This window comes from Scyliorhinus canicula, chromosome 11, assembly GCF_902713615.1.
Source record: "Scyliorhinus canicula chromosome 11, sScyCan1.1, whole genome shotgun sequence".
Classification (NCBI taxonomy): Eukaryota; Metazoa; Chordata; class Chondrichthyes; order Carcharhiniformes; family Scyliorhinidae; genus Scyliorhinus; species Scyliorhinus canicula.
In genome coordinates this window covers 1,457,340-1,479,395 of record NC_052156.1, presented here as the reverse complement: position 1 = coordinate 1,479,395, position 22,056 = coordinate 1,457,340, and the positions used below count along the sequence as shown (strand labels likewise).

General features: G+C 47.6%; 1 protein-coding gene across 2 annotated transcripts in view; it reads left to right on the top strand.

The window, feature by feature from the left end:
* LOC119973705 (glutamine-rich protein 1-like) overlaps positions 1-22,056 on the top strand; it is a 73,171-nt gene that overhangs the window by 22,110 nt on the left and 29,005 nt on the right. For both annotated transcript variants that reach the window (XM_038812091.1, XM_038812090.1), the window contains exons 3-4: positions 13,073-14,032; positions 21,697-21,868. In XM_038812091.1, coding sequence (XP_038668019.1) covers positions 13,073-14,032; positions 21,697-21,868 — 1,132 coding nt within the window. The remainder of the gene's footprint in view (positions 1-13,072; positions 14,033-21,696; positions 21,869-22,056) is intronic.

Sequence of the window (22,056 nt, the reverse complement as noted above, 5' to 3'; positions counted from 1 at the left end):
GATTTTGTAGGTTGAACACAGTGGTGGTGGATGGGATGTAAATCGAACAGCCTGCTTTGACTTCAGCCGGGCTTGTGTTGGAACTACTCAAACATAGAGTATTCCATCACTTTTGTCTTGTAAGTGGTGAAAAAACATTGAGGAGTCGGCAGATCAGTTACTTTCCACAACATTGCTGGCCTGCTCTATTAGCCCAGTATTCATGTGGCCAGCCCAGTTGTTTTCTGACTAATGGTGTCCCAGATGTTGATAGGGAATGAACGACTATAATCCTGTGAATGTCAGAGGGATATGGTGATAGGGGCTGGTTTAGCTCACAAGGCTAAATCGCTGGCTTTTAAAGCAGACCAAGCAGGCCAGCAGCACGGTTCGATTCCCGTACCAGCCTCCCCGGACAGGCACCGGAATGTGGCGACTAGGGGCTTTTCACAGTAACTTCATTGAAGCCTACCCGTGACAAGTGATTTTCATTTTCATTCATTTCCTGGCACTTGTGTGGCTAGAACATTATTTGCTACTTATCAACTCAAGTCCTTGATGTTGTTCAGGTCTTGCTTCATTATCTGAAGAGCTACAAATGGAACGGAACACTGGGAGGTGGATGTTGCAGGCTGGGCCAGCATTTATTGCCCACCGGGGTCACCCGCGTTGCTGTGGGTCTGGAGTCACATTAAGGCCAAACCAGATAAGGACAGCAAATTTACTTTCCAAAGAGCATTGGTGAACCAGATGGGTTTTTACAACAATTTTTTTATTTTTTTTATAACTTTAGAATACCCAATTAATTTTTTCCAATTAAGGGGCAATTACCAGCATTACACAGGCTGGTAATTCTGCAGTGAATGACTTGCCTCCCAACTCCCCCACCGTTTACACCACTCAAGTCAGGATTGTGATGGAATACTCTCCACTTGTCTGGGTGGGTGCTGCTCCAGCAACATTTGAGGAACTTGATCATTACAGGACAAAGCCTGCTTGATCAATCCCCATTCAGCACCTTAAGCATTCAGTGTCCCCACCATCAACACACAGTGGCAGAAGTGTGTGGCATCTATAAGATGCGCTGCAGGAACTCACCAACAGCACTTTCCAAACCTGTGGCCACTGCCACCATGAAGAACAAGGATAGCAGATACCTGGGAACTACCTGCAACTTCCTCTCCAAACAACTCACCATCCCAACTTGGAAATATATCGCCGTTCGTTCACTGTCACTGGGTCAATCCTGGAATTCTCACGCTAACAGCACTGTGGATGTACCTACCCCACAGACTGCAGCTTCAAGAAGGCAACTCGTCCCCACCTTCCCAAGGGAAGTTAAGATTAGACAATAAATACTGGCTTCGCCAGCGATGACCACATGCCATGGTGTGCCAGGAGTAACGCTTTTCTCTTTTACAGATATTAATGGAAGAATATTCTGTATGTGAAATGAACTTGGGTTTGAGGTGATAAGTTCACAAATATTAAATATCAATGGAAAGCAGTAATGAGATGCTTCTTAGAACTGTAAGGAATGCTTACATAGAACAAAGAACATACAGTACAGAAGGAGGCCATTCAGCCCATTGAGTCTGCACCGATCCACTTAAGCCCTCACTTCCACCCTATCCCCCTCACCCTATAAATCCTCCTAACCTTTTTTGGACACAAAGGGCAATTTATCACTGCCAATCCACCTAACCTGCACATCTTTGGACTGTGGGAGGAAACTGGAGCATCCGGAGGAAACCCACGCAGACATGGAGAGTACGTGCTGACTCCGTACAGACAGTGACCCAGCAGGGAATTGAACCTGGGACCCTGGCGCTGTGAAGCCACAGTGCTAACCACTATGCTATCGTGCTGCCCACGACACCAGGTTAAAGTCCAGCAGGTTTGTTTTGAATCACTAGCTTTCGGAGCACAGCCCCTTCCTCAGGTGAATGCTTAGAACTGAGCATATAGGGCAGCACGGTGGCCTAGTGGTTAGCACAACCGCCCCACGGCGCTGAGGTCTCAGGTTCGATCCCGGCTCTGGGTCACTGTCCGTGTGGAGTTTGCACATTCTCCCCGTGTCTGCGTGGGTTTCACCCCCACAACCCAAAAATGTGCAGAGTAGGTGGATTGGCCACGCTAAATTGCCCCTTAATTGGAAAAAATAATTGGGTAATCTAAATTTATAAAAAAAAAGAACTGAGCATATCTCCAATATTTAGAATAATATATGGTTAAGGATTGTGTGGCTTTCTCTAAATTATGTGCTTTAGGTTTGTTGCAATTGTAAACGCCAGAAAATATAAATTAGTCTGTATTGGTTAGCTGGTTAGTGGAATGGCTGGTACAATTTGTCCATGGGCTGGGGAGAGGAGAATTAACTCTGACTTTTTGCCGTGATTATTATCCAGTGACCTCTTTAGGAATCTTTAGGAATTTGATACTCTGGATTAACAGTTGGCTCCAGTTCAGCCAGAGAATATATGGTTCACCCTGGAGAGACTGGTGCTATCTCCCAGGGATTGGTTCGAGGCCCGATTCAAACAATTAGTTCAAAAGTTGTGAACTTTGCTGGCACGGCCAGCAATCGTTGCCCTTGAGGAGGTGGTAGAGAGCCTTGAAATGGTGCACTCGAAATGGAATAGGTATTTGCACAGTGCTGGTAGTTGGGGTGTTCCAGGATTTTGACCCAGCAATGATGAAAAAACTTGCTGTTCTTATTAATGATCATGTTGGTGACAATGGGAGTAAATTTACAGCAGAGTGCAATCTAATACATTTTGGTGTGGGGAAGGAGCCACACTTTGGCAAATAGCATTTAACCTCGACATACCTGGTGGTATGACAGGCTTATTGATTGGATCAACATGGAACAAAACTGGAAGAAGCTGAGAGAAATATTCACAGATGTTCTGAAAGCAGGGCCTATGCTGAGCAGCTGCAGCTACTGGTATTGGGTTGTACTGACGGAACCTTTCAGTGCAAATTAAAGCACATCACCCTCGTTAAACAGCCTACTACTTGGACACATCTGGAGGACTCCAGCTAGTTTGCTCCCCTCAACTGGTGGATGATATTGAGAGAATCTCCGTTCCTCTCGTTGAAATTGTCATAAGTAGGCTTCAAATGAAGTTACTGTGAAAAACCCCTAGTCGCCACATTCCGGCGCCTGTTCGGGGAAGCAGCTCTTAATTTTCTCCATAGAGAGTTGGAGTCAACATGATTTTACCAAATAATGATTTGGATTTGTTGATTGTCAACTGAACCAAGGTACAGTGAAAAGTATTGTTCTAGGCCAGGGTTTAGAGAACCCCAAAGTGTATCATGGAGTTAACCTGACCCACAACTTTTACTAGATTGTGGTATGGGGAGCACACGGCCCACTCTACAGGTGTGGTACAGCAGAAATGGAAAAATATTTTTAAAAGCAAAACAATGTTTATTCTATGAACTCAAGTTAACCTTTTAAAACATACAGTGAACATCTTAGCAACCATCAATTCAAATACAACCTCCAAAGACGACAACACTAAGTAATCCTTTAAGCTTTCCTTTTAACATCCATGGGTTACAGTCACGACTGAAAACGTTTATAATCCTGAATTCACCAAATGATCAAGACATAGTCTTTTCATGGCAGAGAGATCAACAGTACACCTGCTCTGTCCGGCTTCAGCTCCAACACTGAAAACAAAACTAAAACACACCCTGCAGCAAACAGCCTAAAACGAAAGTAAAAAGCTGACAGACAGCCCAGCTCCACCCACACTCTGACATCACTGATAAACACCCATTTCTTAAAGGTACATTTCTTAAACACCCATTTCTTAAAGGTACTCTTAAATGACACCTCCCCCACCCACCCCCCCCCCCCAAGAAAAAAAACCCCATCAACTTCAAGATGGTTTCATTTTTCACCTTTTCACCATTCTTTAATAAACGCACACAGTAAATATACTTTTTTGTTTCAAAAAACAACACACACACAAACAGGTATAATAATATAGTCAATTTTTTTCTTCTTCCTCTAACTGAAATCCTTCTTGATTGACAGTCTCTTTGAACAAGAAGGTCCTTGCACGATCCATCCATTTCTCTACACCTTGGCATTTCTCTTTAAAATCAGATACTTTAGTTCAATCTGATCACAGAGCCCTTTGTAATTCTCCAACACATGAGCATTGGTTATCACAGCTTTCAGGCAGTCAAATGTCTTAAAACTCCGCTGTCCATTGAAATTTTCGACCTTTCTTTAGCATGTCCATTAGTGGAGCAGTCACGCCACAAAACATTTGCACAAATGTTCCATCAAATCCACTCATGCCAAGAAATCACATTATTTCCTCTGGAAGTTAACTCAACAATTTATCCCAATTTTGAAGAACATCCTCATTTTCCAATTTAATTTGAGGTGTGTCAAATTCACAGTCATCTGGATTTGGTTTGTCACTTTGAGTTAGAATCATTAAAACCTCCTCCTTTTTCTCTACTTCCTTTTCAAAGTACCTTTTAAGCATGTTCCCATGACACACTAGGTGAGTCTTCCTTCTATCCGGCATTTTTAACCACATAATTCACCTCACTTAATTTCCTTTCAATGTGATAAGGCCCATAAAACCTAGCTTTTAAAGGTTCACCTACCACTGGTAACAACACTAAAACTTTATCTCCACAGGCAAAACTACGAACTTTGGGTTTCTTGTCCGCGACCCGTTTCATCACATTTTGTGCAACTTTGAAATGTTGCCGAGCCAATTCACCTGCTCTATTTAATCGTTCCCAAATTTTGACACTTAATCCAATAATGTAAGTTCTGATTTCTCAGTCACTAATTTTCCCTAATCAATTTAAGTGGTCCTCTGACCTGATGACCAAAAATTAGTTCAAAAGGACTGAAGTTGGTTGACTCATTTGGTGCATCCCTCATTGCAAACGGTATAAATGGAATTCCTTTATCCCAATCCTCTGGATAATCCGGACAATAAGCCCTCAACATTGTCTTTAATGTTTGCCACCTTTCTAACGCTCCCTGTGATTCTGGATGGTACACAGTTGATTTAAATTGTTTTATTCCTAAACTATCCATAACTTATTTGAATAACCTTGAGGTACAATTTGATCTTTGCTCCGATTGTATTTCTGTGGGTAGTCCATATCTAGTGAAGAATTTAAGTAACTCCTCCACAATCTTTTTAGCTGTAATATTACGTACTGGTTATGGCCTCTGGAAACTAAGTAGACACATCGATTATCGTCAAAAGATATTGATTCCTACTTGTCGTTTTAGGAAGCGGTCCTATGCAATCAATTAGGACCCTTGTAAAAGGTTCCTCAAATGCTGGAATGGATATTAAGGGCGCTGGTTTTATCACTGCTTGAGGTTTCCCTATCACTTGACATGTGGGAGATATAGGAGGGATGTCCGAGGTAGGTTCTTTACTCGGAGAATGGTTAGGGTGTGGAATGGACTGCCTGCTGTGATAGTGGAGTCGGACACTTTAGGAACTTTCAAGTGGTTATTGGATAGGCACATGGAGCACACTAGAATGACAGGGAGTGGGATAGCTTGATCTTGGTTTCGGACAATGCTCGGCACAACATCGAGGGCCGAAGGGCCTGTTCTGTGCTGTACTGTTCTATGTTCTATGTGTGACATGATTGGCAAAGTTTAACTGCATCTTTATGTAGTCCAGGCCAATAAAAATGTTTTTGGATTTTAGTTCGAGTTTTCCTTATTCCCAAATGACCTCCCACTGATACCTCGTGCAACTTGCAACACCTCCTTTCTATACCCTACCGGCAATACTACTTGATGAACATCTGCCCACTTTTCATCCGCCTGCATATGTAAAGGTCTCCATTTTCTCATCAAGACACCACTTTTACAATAATAACACTCTGGTTTCCACTCAGATTTCTCTTCCGAATATGCTTTCTGATACATCCGTTTTATTTCCATATCTTTCTGTTGTAACTCCGCCAATTTTCCTGAACTAAACATATCCGCCTCATCCTCCACCTGTTCTTGTTCTATTTTAACCATCTGATCAAAAATCGTTTCTGTTAATTGCGCTTAAACTTCAACTTCATCTTCACTCTTTGATTTCTCCTTTTGTCTTAATATGTGACTTTGCGACCTCGTTACTACACAATCCGGAAAAATCCCAGGATTTTCACTTCAGTTCAGTTCACAACACTTCAGTTGTCTGATTTTCCACTGGCTTATCAACCACAGTAGGCATCACTCCCACCTGCGATCCAGCTATATCATTACCCAAGATAAACTGTATGCCTGGACAAGATAGTTTCTCTATTACTCCTACTACCATTTCATCACTCTTCACTGGACTTTCCAACCTTACCTTACATAATTAAACACTGCTCCTCTCAGCCTGAATTCCACATATTACCACCTTTTCTGGCAACATTCTTCCCAAACTACATAACTCCTCATCCCTTACCATCAAAGATTGACTAGCTCCCTTATCTCTTAAAATTGTGACTTCTTTACCTGCTCCTCCTGATACACATGAGTAAACTTTACCCACACAAGTAAATTTTTTAAAGAGATCTGGCACCTTCTTATCAATCACCTCTTGATCAGGCTGTACAATCTTTTGCACTTCCTTCGCTTCACTTGGGCTTTCCTTTACCACTTTCACAAGCCCCACTGTCTTATCCTGTTTTACCACATCAGCCTTCCCAGTGCTTTTCTTCAACCACCAACATTGTGACTGTACATGGCCTAGTTTATTACAGTGAAAACATTTAAAACTTTTCATGTCTCTTCCACCCACCTGGATTTCTTTTTTAATCTGAGGTACACTCTCCTTGGGCGGGATTCTCCCCTACCCGGCGTGACGGGGGGTCCCGGCGTAGGGGAGTGGCGCCAACCACTCCGGGGTCGGGCCTCCCCAAAGGTGGGGAATTCTCCCCACCTTTGGGGGCTAGCCCCGCGCCGGAGCGGTTGGCACCAGAAGACTGGCGCAAAAAACCGGCGCCCCCGGCAGCGGGGCTGGCCGAAAGGCTTTCGCCGGTCGGCGCATGCGCCGGCAGTGACGTCAGCTGTCACCACCGGCGCATGCGCGGTGTGGGTTTCTCTTCCGCTTCCGCCATGGCGGAGGCCGTGGCGGCCGTGGAAGGAGAAAGAGTGCACCCAGGGCACTGGCCCGGAGTCTGAGCGGGGGGCCCCGATCGTGGGCCAGGCCACCGTGGGGGCACCCCCCCGGGGTTCGACCCCCCCCCCCCCCCCCTGGGGCCCGCTCGCGCCGCTGATCCCGCCGTTACAGAGGTGGTTCAAACCTCGGCGGCGGGAGAGGCCTCCCATCCGGGCCGGAGAATCACCGCAGGGGTCTCGCCGATCGGAGTGGCGAGATTCCCGCCACTTCCCCACTGCCACGGCGGGGGTGGGATTTTCGGAGGCCCCAGGCGGGGCCCCCAGCAGGGTCTGAGAATTTCGTCCCTTATCTCCCATCAGATCACCTTTACCACTTGAGTATTTCTCATGTCCCCAGTTTCTATTCCTCACAGGCTGAAACTGATGTTGGAAACCAAGCTTTGATTTATGAACTAATTCATAATCATCTGCCATTTCTGCTGCTAATCTTGCAGTTTTAACCCCCTGCTCTTCCACATGAGTTCTCATTACATCAGGAATTAAATTTTTAAACTCCTCCAAAAGTATAGTTTCTCTGAGAGCTTCATAGGTTCGGTCTATTTTCAAAGCACTTATCCACCTATCAAAATTACTCTGAGCCTTTCAAACTCCATGTATGTTTGACCAAATCCTTTCCTGAAATTTCTAAACCTTTGTCTGTAGGCTTCAGGCACCAGTTCATATGCACCTAAGATGGATTTTTTCACCACCTCATACGTCCCAGATATCTCCTCCGGTAGTGATGCAAACACTTCACTAGCCCTACCTACCAGCTTTGTTTGAATCAGTAATACCCACATGTCCTGTGGCCATTTCATTTGTTTAGCTACCTTAGCGTTTATTAACAGGGGGCTTGAGTTTAAGAGCTGTGGGGTTATGCTGCAACTGTACATGACTCTGGTGAGACCACATTTGGAGTATTGTGTGCAGTTCTGGTCACCTCACTATAGGAAGGATGTGGAAGCATTCAAAAGGGTGCAAAGGAGATTTACCCGAATGCTGCCTGGTTTGCAGGATAGATCTTATGAGGGAAGGTTGAGGGAGCTAGGGATTTTCTCTTTGGAGCGGAGGAGGCGACTTAATCGAGGTTTATAAGATGATGAGGGGGATAGATAGAGTGGATGTTCGGAGACTATTTCCTCGGGTGGATGTAGCTGTGACAAGGGGGCATAACTATAAGGTTCAGGGTGGGAGATATAGGAGGGATATCCGAGGTAGGTTCTTTACTCAGAAAGTAGTTAGGGTGTGGAATGGACTGCCTGCTGTGATAGTGGAGTCGGACACTTTAGGAACTTTCAAGCGGTTATCGGATAGGCACATGGAGCACACCAGAATGACAGGGAGTGGGATAGCTTGATCTTGGTTTCAGACAATGTTCGGCACAACATCGAGAGCCAAAGGGCCTGTTCTGTGCTGTACTGTTCTATGCTCTATGTTCTCAAATGAAATGAAAAAGGCTTCTACCTCCTTCTCATCAAACCTTGGGAATGCTTGGACATATTTAAATAGATCCCCACCAAGCCTTCGACTATGACCTTCTTTCTCACTAACCTCATCACTATCATCCAACTGTACATTTCCCTTTACGTCTGCCAATTTTAACTGACTGTCATCTTTCATAGCCATTTTCTGAAGTTCAAACTCTTTTTCTTTATCTTTTTCCTTGATCTGCATCTCCCTTTCTCTTTTTGTTCTGCTAGGGCTATTCTTTCTTTTCTTCTTTCTTCTCTCTCTTTCTTTTTCCTCTCTATCTCTTTCGTATTCAAGCCGCTTTAATTCTTTCCCATGTTCCATTTGTTTAAGTTGCAACTGAATTTTTACCATTTCCAATGAGTCAAACTGTATCTCAGGCAACTTTAAATGCTTAGCCACCGCCATAATTACCTCGTATTTTTGCATTTTGTCAGGTAATGTTAACTGCAATGTTTTTGCCAAATCTTTAACAGTCTGCTTTTAGTCTCTGTCCGTAAGGTACTGCATGTGACTTTCTCCACCCCCAAAAAATTCAGAGCCTCTGAAGGAGCCATTGTTCACAACACACTCCCTACCTAAACTGAAATACCACACCTGAAAAGCACCCACGATATGCTCACCCCTCACTGTCTTTAAGTTCACAAAGCCAATCCAATAGATCGACTTTTATCCCGGATGAGCCCCCAATTTGTTATGGGCCAGGGTTTAAAGAACCCCAAAGTGTATCATGGAGTTCACCTGACCCACAACTTTTACTAGATTGTGGTATGGGGAGCACACAGCCCACTCTACAGGTGTGGTACAGCAGAAATGGAAAAGCATTTTTTAAAGCAAAATAATGTTTATTCTATGAACTCAAGTTAACCGTTTAAAACATACAGTGAACATCTTGGCAACCATCAATTCAAATCCACCCCCCAAAGAATACAACACTAAGAAGCTTTCCTTCTAACATCCATATGACTTAAAAACAAAACCTTTAACAGAAACACATCAGGGGCTGGATTCTCCCCTACCCGGCGTGACGGAGGGTGCCGGCGTAGGGGAGTGGCGCCAACCACTCAGGGGTCGCGCCTCCCCAAAGATGTGGAATTCTCCCCACCTTTGGGGGCCAGCCCCGCGCCGGAGCAGTTTGCACCAGAAGACTGGCGCAAACACCCGGCGCCGTCGGAAGCGGGGCTGGCCGAAAACCTTTCGGCGGTCGGCGCATGCGCCGGCAGTGACGTCAGCGGCAGCGATGCGAGGTTCTCCTCCGCGTCCGCCATGGCGGAGGCCGTGGCGGAGCGGAAGGAGAAAGAGTGCCCCCACGGCACTGCCCCGCAGAGTGAGCGGGGGGCCCCGATCGCGGGCCAGGCCTCCGTGGGGGCACCCCCCCGGGTCCGATCGCCCCCCCGCCCCCCCAGGACCCCGGGGGCCTGCTCGCGCCGCTGAGCCCGCCACCACCAAGGTGGTTTAAACCTCGGCGGCGGGAGAAGGCCTCCCAGCGGCGGGACTTCGGCCCATCCGGGCCGGAGATTTGAGGTAAGCTTTTTAAAAAATGAAATCCCGCCGGCGCCAGCTGTTTTCACAGGCTGCCGGCGGGATTTGCACAACGCCGGTTTATGACCGGCGGGAGAATTGAAAAACCTGCGGGAGCGGAAATAACGCCGCTTCCCGCCTATTCTCCGACCCTGCGTGGGGTCGGAGAATTTCGCCCCAGGTTACAGTCATTACTGAAAACATTTATAATTCTGAATTCACCAAATGGTCAAGAGATAGTCTTTTCATGGCAGAGAGATCAACAGTACACTTGCTCTGTCTGGCTTCAGCTCCAACGCTGAAAATGAAACTAAAACACACCCTGCAGCAAACAGCCTAAAACGAAAGTTAAAAGCTGACACAGCCCAGCTCCACCCACTCTCTGACATCACTGATAAACACTCATTTCTTAAAGGTACATTCCTTAAACACGCATTTCTTAGAGGTACTCTCACATGACAGTACAGTCCAGGCAGATCATTCCATACATGAAAAAAAGGACATACAGTAGATACACAATGTAAATACATAGACATCGGGTGAAGCATACAGGAATGTAGTACTACTCAGTACAGTGTGAAGAGATCAGATCAGTGCATAAGAGGGTCGTTTAGGAGTCCGGTAACAGCAGGGAAGAAGCTGTTTTTGAATCTATTAGTGTGTGTTCTCAGACTTTTGTATCCACTGCCTGATGAAAGAGGTTGGAAGAGAAAATAAGCCGGGTGGGGGGGGCCTTTGATTATGCAGCCTGCTTTCCCCAGGCAACGGAGGGTGTAGACAGAGTCAATGGATGGGAGGCGTGTTCATGTGATGGACTGGGCTGTATTCACTACTCTCTGTGGTTTCACGAACAACAGTTTGTCTGTGTGATATCATGGACAAGTTTAAATCCTCGAGGTTTGGAGAGGAATTTTCCTGATACTTTTTCTGGTTAGCGGCCATTGTTTTTTTTCCTTACCCAGGAATTTTCCTGATGGAGGAATAGGCAGTGTTTAGTCAGAATTACCCAGCAATCCCACTAGGCCATCGATTTTGCATGTATGCTGGAAGCTCACTTCTGTGGGCTATAGGTGAGAGCAGGATTGGACTTTACTACCATAGGAGTCTGATGTAGGAGTCCTTGTTGTCGAGATGTTTCAGGGGTGAGTGTAGGACCAGGGAGATGGCGTCTGCTGTGGACCGGTTGTGGCGGTATGCGAATTGCAATGGATCAAGACATTCTGGGAGTATGGAGTTGATGTGCCTCATGACCAACCTCTCAAAGCGCTTCATAGTGATCGATGTCGGGGCCACCGGACGGTAGTTGTTGAGGGAGAGAAGGGAGTTGATGTTTCAAGTATACGTTTTTTTTAATAAACAATTTTATTGAGGTAGTTTTTGGCTTTATAAACAGTTACAGACATCATCAGAAAGAAAGCAAAAAAAGGCAAAAATGTGCAAACATCCACGTACTTTCAATACTTCAATCATAACATATTGCACAAGCCCGCTCCTCTCCCACTGGTACTACCCGCCATATTTTCCCTCCTACTCTACTCTTACCCCCCCCCCCCCCCCCAGATGACGCTCACTCTCCCGCAAAGAAGTCAATAAATGGTTGCCACCTCCGGGCGAACCCCTGCACAGATCCCCTCAAGGCAAACTTAATTTTCTCCATACCCAGGAAACTCGACATGTCCGCAAGCCACAACTCAGTCTTCGGGGGCTTTGAGTCCCTCCACGCCAATAATATTCGTCGCCGGGCTATCAGGGAAGCAAAGGCCAAAACATCGGCCTCTTTCTCCCCCTGGACCCCCGGGTCCTCCGAAACCCCAAAAATTGCCACCCCTGGACTCATCACCACCCTTGTTTTTAGTACCCGGGACATGACCCCCGCAAATCCCTCCCAGTACCCCCTCAGCTTAGGGCATGCCCAAAACATGTGCACGTGGTTCGCTGGTCCTCCCGCGCACCTAGCGCATTTGTCCTCTATCCCGAAGAATTTGCTCATCCGAGCCACCGTCATATGGGCCCGGTGAACGACCTTAAATTGAATCAGCCCGAGCCTGGCACATGTCGCGGTTGAATTTACCCTACTCAGGGCCTCTGCCCACAGCCCATCCTCCATTTCCCCGCCTAGCTCCTCCTCCCATTTAAGTTTCAGTTCCTCTGTCTGGGACCCTTCCTCCCTCATGAGCACCTTATATATACCCGAGACTCTACCCTCCCCTTTGTCCCTCCTAGAGACTATTCTGTCGAGGATCCCCATTGGCGGTAGGCGTGGGAAAGATGGGACCTGTCTACGAACAAAGTCCCGAAACTGTAGATATCTAAAATCATTTCCCCTTACCAACCCAAATTTCTCCTCCAAGCTCCTCAGACTCGCAAAGCTCCCTTCCAGGAACATATCACCCACCCTTCCCGCCCCCGCCTGCCGCCATACTCTGAACCCCCCATCCATACTCCCGGGGGCAAACCGATGGTTGTCGCAGATTGGCGCCCAACAGACGCCCCCATCTCCCCACATGCCTCCTCCACTGGCCCCATATCCGCAGAGTCGCCACCACTACCGGGCTGGTGGTGTACTTGGCCGGCGGCAGCGGTAGAGGAGTCGTGACCAGGGCTGCCAAGCTGTTTCAAGTATACTTGACCAGTTCAACTGAGCTGTTCGATTGGTTAGGATTATATTCTTGTATTTTCCTGTAATCATTTGTGCAATGCATTAACTTGTCAATTTTAAAAATTGATGTAAGTCACCCAAACAAGCCAGCCATTGCGTAAAAGCTTTCAAGGTCACCCACAGTTGTTATAAAATCCACATTTACGTAAAGTTTTACTGTGCATTCGACTATTGCCCCTCCACCACCATCTGTTCAATGTTTTTAAATGGCTACAGATCTATGTCTAGGATGTTAAAAGAATATAATTCTGTACATTTTTCAAAATGAATGTTTGTCTCGTTTCTTCCAGGTTCAGGTTCAGGTACAGCAATCTCCACAGCACATCTCCACACAGCAGCTGTCTCCCCAACTCCATCCCTCACCTGATCAGATTCAGGTTCAGGTGCAGTCACAGCCAGTTACTGCCCAGCAACAACAGTCTTCACAGCAAATTCAGACCATGCACAGTCCTGTCACAGCTCAGCAGCTTCAGGGCACTCCGATCTCTGTGCAACACATCCAGCCTTCCCAGCAAATGCAAACGTCAGAACTCTCCGATGAACAGATTCAGCAGCAACACATCCAAGCTCAGCTCGTCTCTGGCCAAACTCAACAGATTCAGATTCAAACAGTGAGCACCCTCTCTCCCACTCAACAACAGGGGTCTCCCCGTGAAGGAGAACGGCGATCCAGTACTTCAAATGTACTCCAACCAGTCAAGAAACGCAAGGTGGACATGCCCATCACTGTTTCATACACTATTACTGGGCAGCCTGTAGCTACGGTGCTGGCTATTCCACAGGGGCAGCAACAAGGGTACGTGTCTCTAAGACCTGACCTTTTGACAGTGGACAGTGCTCACCTCTATACAACAGCAGCTGGCACAATCACCAGCCCCGGTGGAGAGACGTGGGCCATCCCTGTGTACTCCACACAGCCTCGTGCTGATATACAACAACAGACTGCCACACACGTCACCATCCCTCAGGAGGCCTACAACGTTGTGCAAGTCGGTGGGTCACCCACTGCTGTGACAGCTGTCAAGTTGGAGGACGAGAAAGATAAATTGGTGACCTCTGGATCTGTGATGAAAAACTCTCATGAGGAGGTGGTTCATACGCTAGCCAATACCATCTTTCCAGCACAGTTCATGAATGGCAACATCCATATTCCAGTGGCAGTACAAGCAGTGGGAGGCCCTTACCAGACTCAAGCACAGTCGGTGCAGCTGTGGGATACTCAGCAGCAGCATCAACCCCAACAGCTACAGGTAAGCAAGAAGCAGTTGGAATGTAAATTTTGGAAAAGCACTGAACACTTGTAATCCACAAGCATTATGTCATCACTCAGGACAGTCCTAGATTCCAATCTGTGCTGAGCTCAGCCAGCTGGGTCAGACCACGATTAAATGTCTCCTGGATTAAAGAGCATGGGAGAAATAAAATCAACCTCTGGTTGATTACTAACAAGTAATCGACAAGGTAGCACAGTGATTAGCATTGCTGCCTCACAGCTCCAGGGATCGGGTTCGATTCCAGCCTCAGCTGTCTGGCTGCGGAGTCTGTACGTTCTCCCCGTGTCTGCGTGGGTTTCCTCCGGGAGCTCCGGTTTCCTCCCACAGTCCAAAGAAGTGTAGATTAGGTGGATTGACCGTGATAAATTGCCCCATAATGTCCAAAAGGTTAGGTGGGGTTACTGGGTTACAGGATAGGGCGGAGGTGTGGGCTTAGGTAGGGTGCTCTTTGCAAGACTCTGGGCCGAATGGGCTCCTTCTGCACTGTACTTTAGCGATGGGCCGAATCCTGTGTGTTGGTTTTGAATTTGTGCCTCTGGATTATTCGTTGAATAACATCAATGATCCTGTTGTGCCCTCATTTAATCGATATTGCAAATGGAGGACTTTTGTTAGAGGAGCAATGGAGAAACTATCTCCACGAGCACAGCAGGGACCAGTAATGAGATTTATGATGACTGGCAATCTTTTTGCGCCCCGTCCTGGGCCCCCCGCGCGCCCCGCCCTGGGCCCCCCCCCCCACGCTCAGCCCTGGCGCCCCCCCCCCAACCCACGTGCCGCCCTGGGCCTACCCCCACACCCCGCCCTGGTCCCCCTGTTTGATGTGATGTGGTAATTCTCAACTCCACTTTCCTGCCTATAACCCTTGATTCCCTCACTGATTATCAGCCTTGAAGATACTTTTTTAAATATAAATTTGAAGTACCCAATCATTTGTTTTTCCAATTAAGGGGCAATTTAGCGTGGCCAATCCACCTACCTTGCACAACTTTGGGTTGTGGGGGTGAAACCCACGCAGACACGGGGAGAATGTGCAAATTCCACACGGACAGTGACCCAGAGCCGGGATCGAACCTGAGTCCTCAGCGCTATGAGGCAGCAGTGCTAACCACGCCTTGAACATACTTAACAGCCCAGCCTCCACAGCTCTCTGCAGTAAAGAATTCCACAGATTCACTCCCCTCTGAGAGAAGAAATTCCTCCTCGTCTCTGTCTGAAATTAGCGATCCCTCACTCAGATTCTGCCCTCTGGTCCTGGACTCTCCCACAAGAGGAAGCGTCCTCTCAGCATCGACCCTGTCAAGCCCCGTGAGAATCTTGTATGTCTCAATAAGATGGCCTCTCATTCTTCCCCATTCTACCTCAATAGCATGTGGCTATTAAAATAGTTCCTAACAAATTCCTCTCCATTTTTATGGAAGAATCCGTTGCCAGTTTGTGGATTGTGTAGATTTCATAATCAATTAGATGAATTTTGTTTGTTGATAAAGACAAAACTGAAGCGTTTAATTCCTGAGCTTCTATACTTTGTTTAAATTTGTACAGGCTGAAGGCAATCGTGAGATGCTATGAATTTGAGCTAATGATTTGTTGATTTGGGTGCATCTAGAAACTTTCCAGTCTCTCACTCACTCAATCACTCCCCTAGATTGTTGAATCTAATTGACCTCACAATGATACCTGTGAATCACATGAGATTCGTTTTTTGTGGCTTTCCTATTTTTGACAAGTAATAGAGTAGAACCGTAGGTTTGAAACCAGGGCATTGAAGAATATATACACATCAAATCCTGTAGATCAGAATCTTAGATTCCTAAACACAAGGGAAATTGAGTGGTTCGAGAGCGAGAGAGAAAACAATACTGACTCAGGAATACAGGCATTAGGAGCCAAAGTTGGTAATTCATCCCTTCAAGCCTGCTCCGCCATTCGATCCGATCATGGCCGATCTCTTCCTGGTCTCAAATCCACCTCCCCACCTGTTCCCCATGCCCTGTTAACCTGTTTTATCAGAAATATCTATCCTTTTTTTGTAAATTTAGTGTACCCAATTTTTTTGTTTTTCCAATTGAGGGGCAATTTAGCTTGGCCAATCCACCTACCCAGCACATCTTTGGGTTGTGGGGGCGAAACCCACGCAGACGCGGGGAGAATGTGCAAACTCCACACGGACAGTGACCCGGAGCCGGGATCGAACCTGGGACCTCGGCGCCGTGAGGCAACAGGGCTAACCCACTGCACCACCGTGCTGCCCCATCTATTTCCTTGAAAACATTTAACGATTCAGACTCCGCACTGTATGACAGTGAGTTCCACAAATTCGCCACCCTCTGCGAGAAGTAGTTCCGCTTCACCTCAGTTAGAACATAGAACAGTACAGCACAGAACAGGCCCTTCGGCCCTCGATGTTGTGCCGAGCAATGATCACCCTACTCAACCCCACGTATCCATTCTAAATCTATCGCCTCTCAATCTATAGAGAGTCAGGTTTACAGCATGAAAACAGGCCCTTCAGCCCAACTTGTCCATGCCGCCCAGGTTTTACCACCAAGCTTGTCCGAATTGCCCGCATTTGGCCCATATCCCTCGATACCCATTTTTCCCATATAACTGTCTAAATGCTTTTTAAAAGACAAAATTGTACCCACCTCTACTACTGCCTCTGGTAGCTCGTTCCAGACACTCACCAGCCTCTGTGAAATAATTGCCTCTCTGAACCTTTTGTATCTTTCTCCTCTCACTTTAAACCTGTGCCTTCTGTTTTTAGACTCCCCTACCTTTGGGAAAAGATGTTGACTATCTACCGTACCTATGCCCCACAAGGAGGAACGTTTGGTCTATATTTACTTCATCAATCCCTTTGAGTATTTTATACACCTCAATCAGATCCCCTCTCATCCTTCTAAACTCCAGCGAGTCTGAACCCAAACTGTTTAATCTCTCCTCATCTTGTCAACCCTTTCATCCCAGGAATCAATCTGGTGAACCTCCTCTGAACTGCATCCAATGCCACCACATCCTTCCTCAAATAAGGAGACCAAAACTGGACACAATACTCCAGATGTGGCTTCACCAACACCCTATACAATTGCAACAACACTTCTCTACTTTTATACTCCAGTCCTTTTGCAATTAACGCGAACATTCCATTTGCCTTTTTTATTACATGCTGTACCGGCAAACCGACTTTCTGCGATTCATGAACAAAGACGCCCAGATCCCTCTGCTTTCCATTTGGATAATTTGCCTTTCTATGTTTTCGGCCAAAATGGATAACCTCACACTTATCCACACTAAACTCCATCTGCCAAATTATGGCCCAATCTCCTAATTTTGCTCTATATGTCTGTAAAATCTGTACCTCCTCTTCACTGCCTGTTTTCCCACCTGCTTTCATTTTAGTTTCATCCACAAATTTTACTATGTCACACTCTGTTCCTGCTTGCAGATCATTTATATAGATTGTAAACCGTTCAGGTCCAAGGACTGACCCCTGCGGCTCCCCCCTAGTTACAGTTCACCAGCCAGAGTAGGACCCATTTATCCCGACCCTCTGCTTTCTGTCAGTCAGCCAATCCTCAATCCGGTCGAGTACTCTACCCCCAATATCTTGCAATCTTGCCTTCTGGATCAGTCTTTTATGCGGCACCTTGTCAAATGTCTTCTGGAAGTCTAGATCTATCACATCCACACGTTCCCCATTATCCACCTTGCTGGTTATGTCCTCAAAGAACTCGAGCAAGTTTGTCAAGCATGACTTCATATAACCATGTTGACAATTGTGGATCGAGCTTCATCTTTCCAAATGTTCAGTCATCTCCTCCGTAATGATTGATTCCAGCAACTTCCCCACCAAGGAGGTCAAGCTAACCGGTCTATAGTTTCTTACTTTCTGCCTCTCCCTTTTTGAATAGGGCATCACATTAGCGTGTTTCCAATCCACCGGAACCTTTCCAGAACCCAAGGAATTCTGAAATATCATAACCAATGCATCCACTATCTCTGCTGCCACCTCTTTTAATACCCTAGGGTGCAGGCCATCAAGTCCTGAACACCTACCTATCTGCCTTTAATCACATCTCGCTGGTGATGGTTATTGTACCAAGTTCCTCTGCACTAACTGCAGTTTCTATCCTCCACCATGAAGACAGAGGCAAAATATTGGGTCAGTGCCTCCGCCATCTCTGTGTTCCTCATTATTACCTCACCAGTATCATCCTCTAAAGGGCCAAAATTTACTTTAAATATTTTCTTCCTCTTTATATACTTATAGAAGCTTTTGGTATCAGTGTTTATGTTTTCTGCTAGTTTCCTGTCATAGTTTATCTTGGCTCTTTTGATTTTATTTTTAGTAGCTTTTTGCTGAACTTAAGTTCTCCCTATCCTCCAACTTACCACTAGCTTTTGCAGTATGGTATGCCCTAGTTTCTGCATTTATGTCTTCCTTGGCTTCCTTGTTTAGCCATGGAATGTTTTTCTCCCTTTTACAATTCCTCTCAGCAATATACTTTAATTGAGAAGTGTTTAATATCTCCCTGAACATCCGCCATTGTTCCTCAACTGTCCTAACCTCAATGATTTGTGCCCAGTCTACTTGGGCAAACTCTTTCCTCAAGCCGACATAAATACCTCTGCCCAAAACTAAAACTCCTGTATGGCACTCTGTCCTCTCGCGCTCAATCTGAATTTGAAATTCTAGCGTGCTGTGATCACTCCTTCCACGGGGATCCTTAATGATAGGACTATTTATCAACCCTTCTTTATTACATAATATTAAATCTAAAATAGCCTGCTCGCTGGTTGGCTCCATAATGTTTTGCTCGAAGAAACAATCCCTCAACACTCTCTATGAAATCTCCCTCGAAGCTACCTTTCTCAATTTGATTAATCCAGTAAATATGTACGTTAAAATCACCCATGATTACCGTTGTGCCCTTCTCACAAGCCCTCATTATTTCTATGCCCCACTTTGGAAGTATTGCTCAGGAGTCTGTAAATTACTCCTACCAAGGAGTTTTTCCCTTGTTTTTTATTTCCACCCAGATCGATTCAACATCTTGGCCCTTGATGCCAATGTCATTTCTTAATACAGCCTTGATGTCATCGTTAACCAATAAAGCAACTCCACCTCCTGTCCCATCCTGTCTATCCTTTGGTAATACCGAGTACCCTCGGACATTCAACTCCCAGTCCCGGTCCCCCTGCAACCATGTTTCAATAATCCCCACCAAATTATACCCATTTGTCTCTTTGTCCCGTCAGCTCATTGACCTGATTCCCAATGCTGCGTGCATTTAGGTACAAGGTTTTTAACTATGGAACACTGATTTGTCTTTCCCTTGCAGGATTTTCATGTGCACTACGCTTTTCACACATTCTGACCTCAGCCTTGCCAACAACTTGAACCTTTTGGGGAAAAAGAGATTCCTTGTATTCAAGAACAAATCCTCCATATAATTAACACATTTCTCATTTATTTCCACATCCCATGAATGAATGGGCAACAAAACACAGTGGTTAGGACTGCTGCCTCACAACGCTCAGGTTTCAACTCTGATCTTGAGTGACTGTTTGGAATTTGCACATTCTCCCGTGTCTGCGTGGGTTTCCTTCCACAATCCAAAGATGTGTAGGTGAGGTACGGGAATGGGGCAGGAGAGTGGGAAAGATAGGGTGCTCTTTCCGTGGGCCGAATGCTTGTAAGGATTCTATATGTTGACATTTTGCCAAATAATTTTTCATCTCTCTAATTGTGAATTTTAATGTCACGATTATAATGCCTTTCAATCTGAACAGTAATGCATAGTATGAAACTATTTCATTCACTTAGTGTTAATAAGCTAACTGTTAAACCCCCAGATCTCTCAACTCCACAAGGGCCGTTTACATCAATAAGGTACGGGATGCTCCGTCGGCGGGATGCTCCGTCGGCGGGATGCTCCGTCGGCGGGATGCTCCGTCGGCGGGATGCTCCGTCGGCGGGATGCTCCGTCGGCGGGATGCTCCGTCGGCGGGATGCTCCGTCGGCGGGATGCTCCGTCGGCGGGATGCTCCGTCGGCGGGATGCTCCGTCGGCGGGATGCTCCGTCGGCGGGGTGCTCCGTCGGCGGGGTGCTCCGTCGGCGGGGTGCTCCGTCGGCGGGGTGCTCCGTCGGCGGGGTGCTCCGTCGGCGGGGTGCTCCGTCGGCGGGGTGCTCCGTCGGCGGGGTGCTCCGTCGGCGGGGTGCTCCGCCGGCGGGGTGCTCCGCCGGCGGGGTGCCCCGTCGGCGGGATGCCCCGTCGGCGGGGTGCCCCGTCGGCGGGGTGCCCCGTCGGCGGGGTGCCCCGTCGGCGGGGTGCCCCGTCGGCGGGGTGCTCCGTCGGCGGGGTGCTCCGTCGGCGGGGTGCTCCGTCGGCGGGGTGCTCCGTCGGCGGGGTGCTCCGTCGGCGGGGTGCTCCGTCGGCGGGGTGCTCCGTCGGCGGGGTGCTCCGTCGGCGGGGTGCTCCGTCGGCGGGGTGCTCCGTCGGCGGGGTGCTCCGTCGGCGGGGTGCTCCGTCGGCGGGGTGCTCCGTCGGCGGGGTGCTCCGTCGGCGGGGTGCCCCGTCGGCGGGGTGCCCCGTCGGCGGGGTGCCCCGTCGGCGGGGTGCCCCGTCGGCGGGGTGCTCCGTCGGCGGGGTGCTCCGTCGGCGGGGTGCTCCGTCGGCGGGGTGCTCCGTCGGCGGGGTGCTCCGTCGGCGGGGTGCTCCGTCGGCGGGGTGCTCCGTCGGCGGGGTGCTCCGTCGGCGGGGTGCTCCGTCGGCGGGGTGCTCCGTCGGCGGGGTGCTCCGTCGGCGGGGTGCTCCGTCGGCGGGGTGCCCCGTCGGCGGGGTGCCCCGTCGGCGGGGTGCTCCGTTTTGCCGGCAGCCAGGGGCTTACCTGACGGTGTGGGGCTGCCCCACAATGGGAAACCTCATTGACCAGCCAGCGTAACAGAGCATCCCGCCAGCGGGGTGAGGCAGACGGAGCATCCCACCGAAGGTCTATTTCCATAAAGGCTTGAGAGAAAAAGGTTCTCTGATTAAAACGTATGGGGATCTAATTAAAAGGTATAAAATTCTGACACAGCTGGAAATGTGGGAGCAGGGAAGTTGTTTCCTTTGATTGAGGGGTCTAGAGCAAGGGATGACAGTCTCCGAATACAGGGTGGGCCATTTAGGACTGAGCTGAGGAGAAACCTCTTCACCCAGAGGGTGGTGAACCTGTGAAATTCTCAACACACAACGCTGAATGTATCACTGAATATATTTAAGCAGGAAATCGATAGATTTCTAGACACTAAAGGTGTCAAGGGGAGACTGTGGGAGTATTGTGTTAAGATGGCGAATCAGCCATGACCATATCAAATGGTGGAGCAGGCTCTGAGGGCCAAATGGCCTGCTCCTATTTTCTATGTACAGCCTCAGATTCTAACGGAGCAAAGTTACAAAAGAGAGTAAACCATCAACAAGTGATTTGCAGCCTCTAATCTATTCAATTCTTACAGGATAAGCAGATCGAAATGGGCAGCCTGTATTTGATTAGTCTTTCAGTTTTATTGGTATTGTGCAAAGCGAGTCAATGTTTCCTGAACTTCTGACAGAATTGTAACCATCTTGAAAACATGTCCCTTTCTCATCTCCAGGCGCAATCTGTGCAGGTAGCTGAAGTGGAATCTCAGCCTCCACCACCGCCAGAGGTACTTTTGCCAAACACCTTGAAACCAGAGGAAGGCCTCGGTGTCTGGAAAAGTTGGGCAGAGACCAAGAATGCAGAGTTTGAGAAGGATTCTGAGAACAGGCCAGCTCCAATTGGTCGTAAGTATTATCACAGCTGAAGTAAGGTGCCGATGGTTATTGATCTACAGTTAAATGCAGCAGTGTTTGGGGCTGGAGGAGTGTGGCCTCAGACATCTGGAAATAAATACCTCAAGAGGGGAAACGGTGAAACTTGGACCAGAGTTGCAGTTGTGCACTGCGTTTGAGCCAGCTGTAGTCTGGTAGCT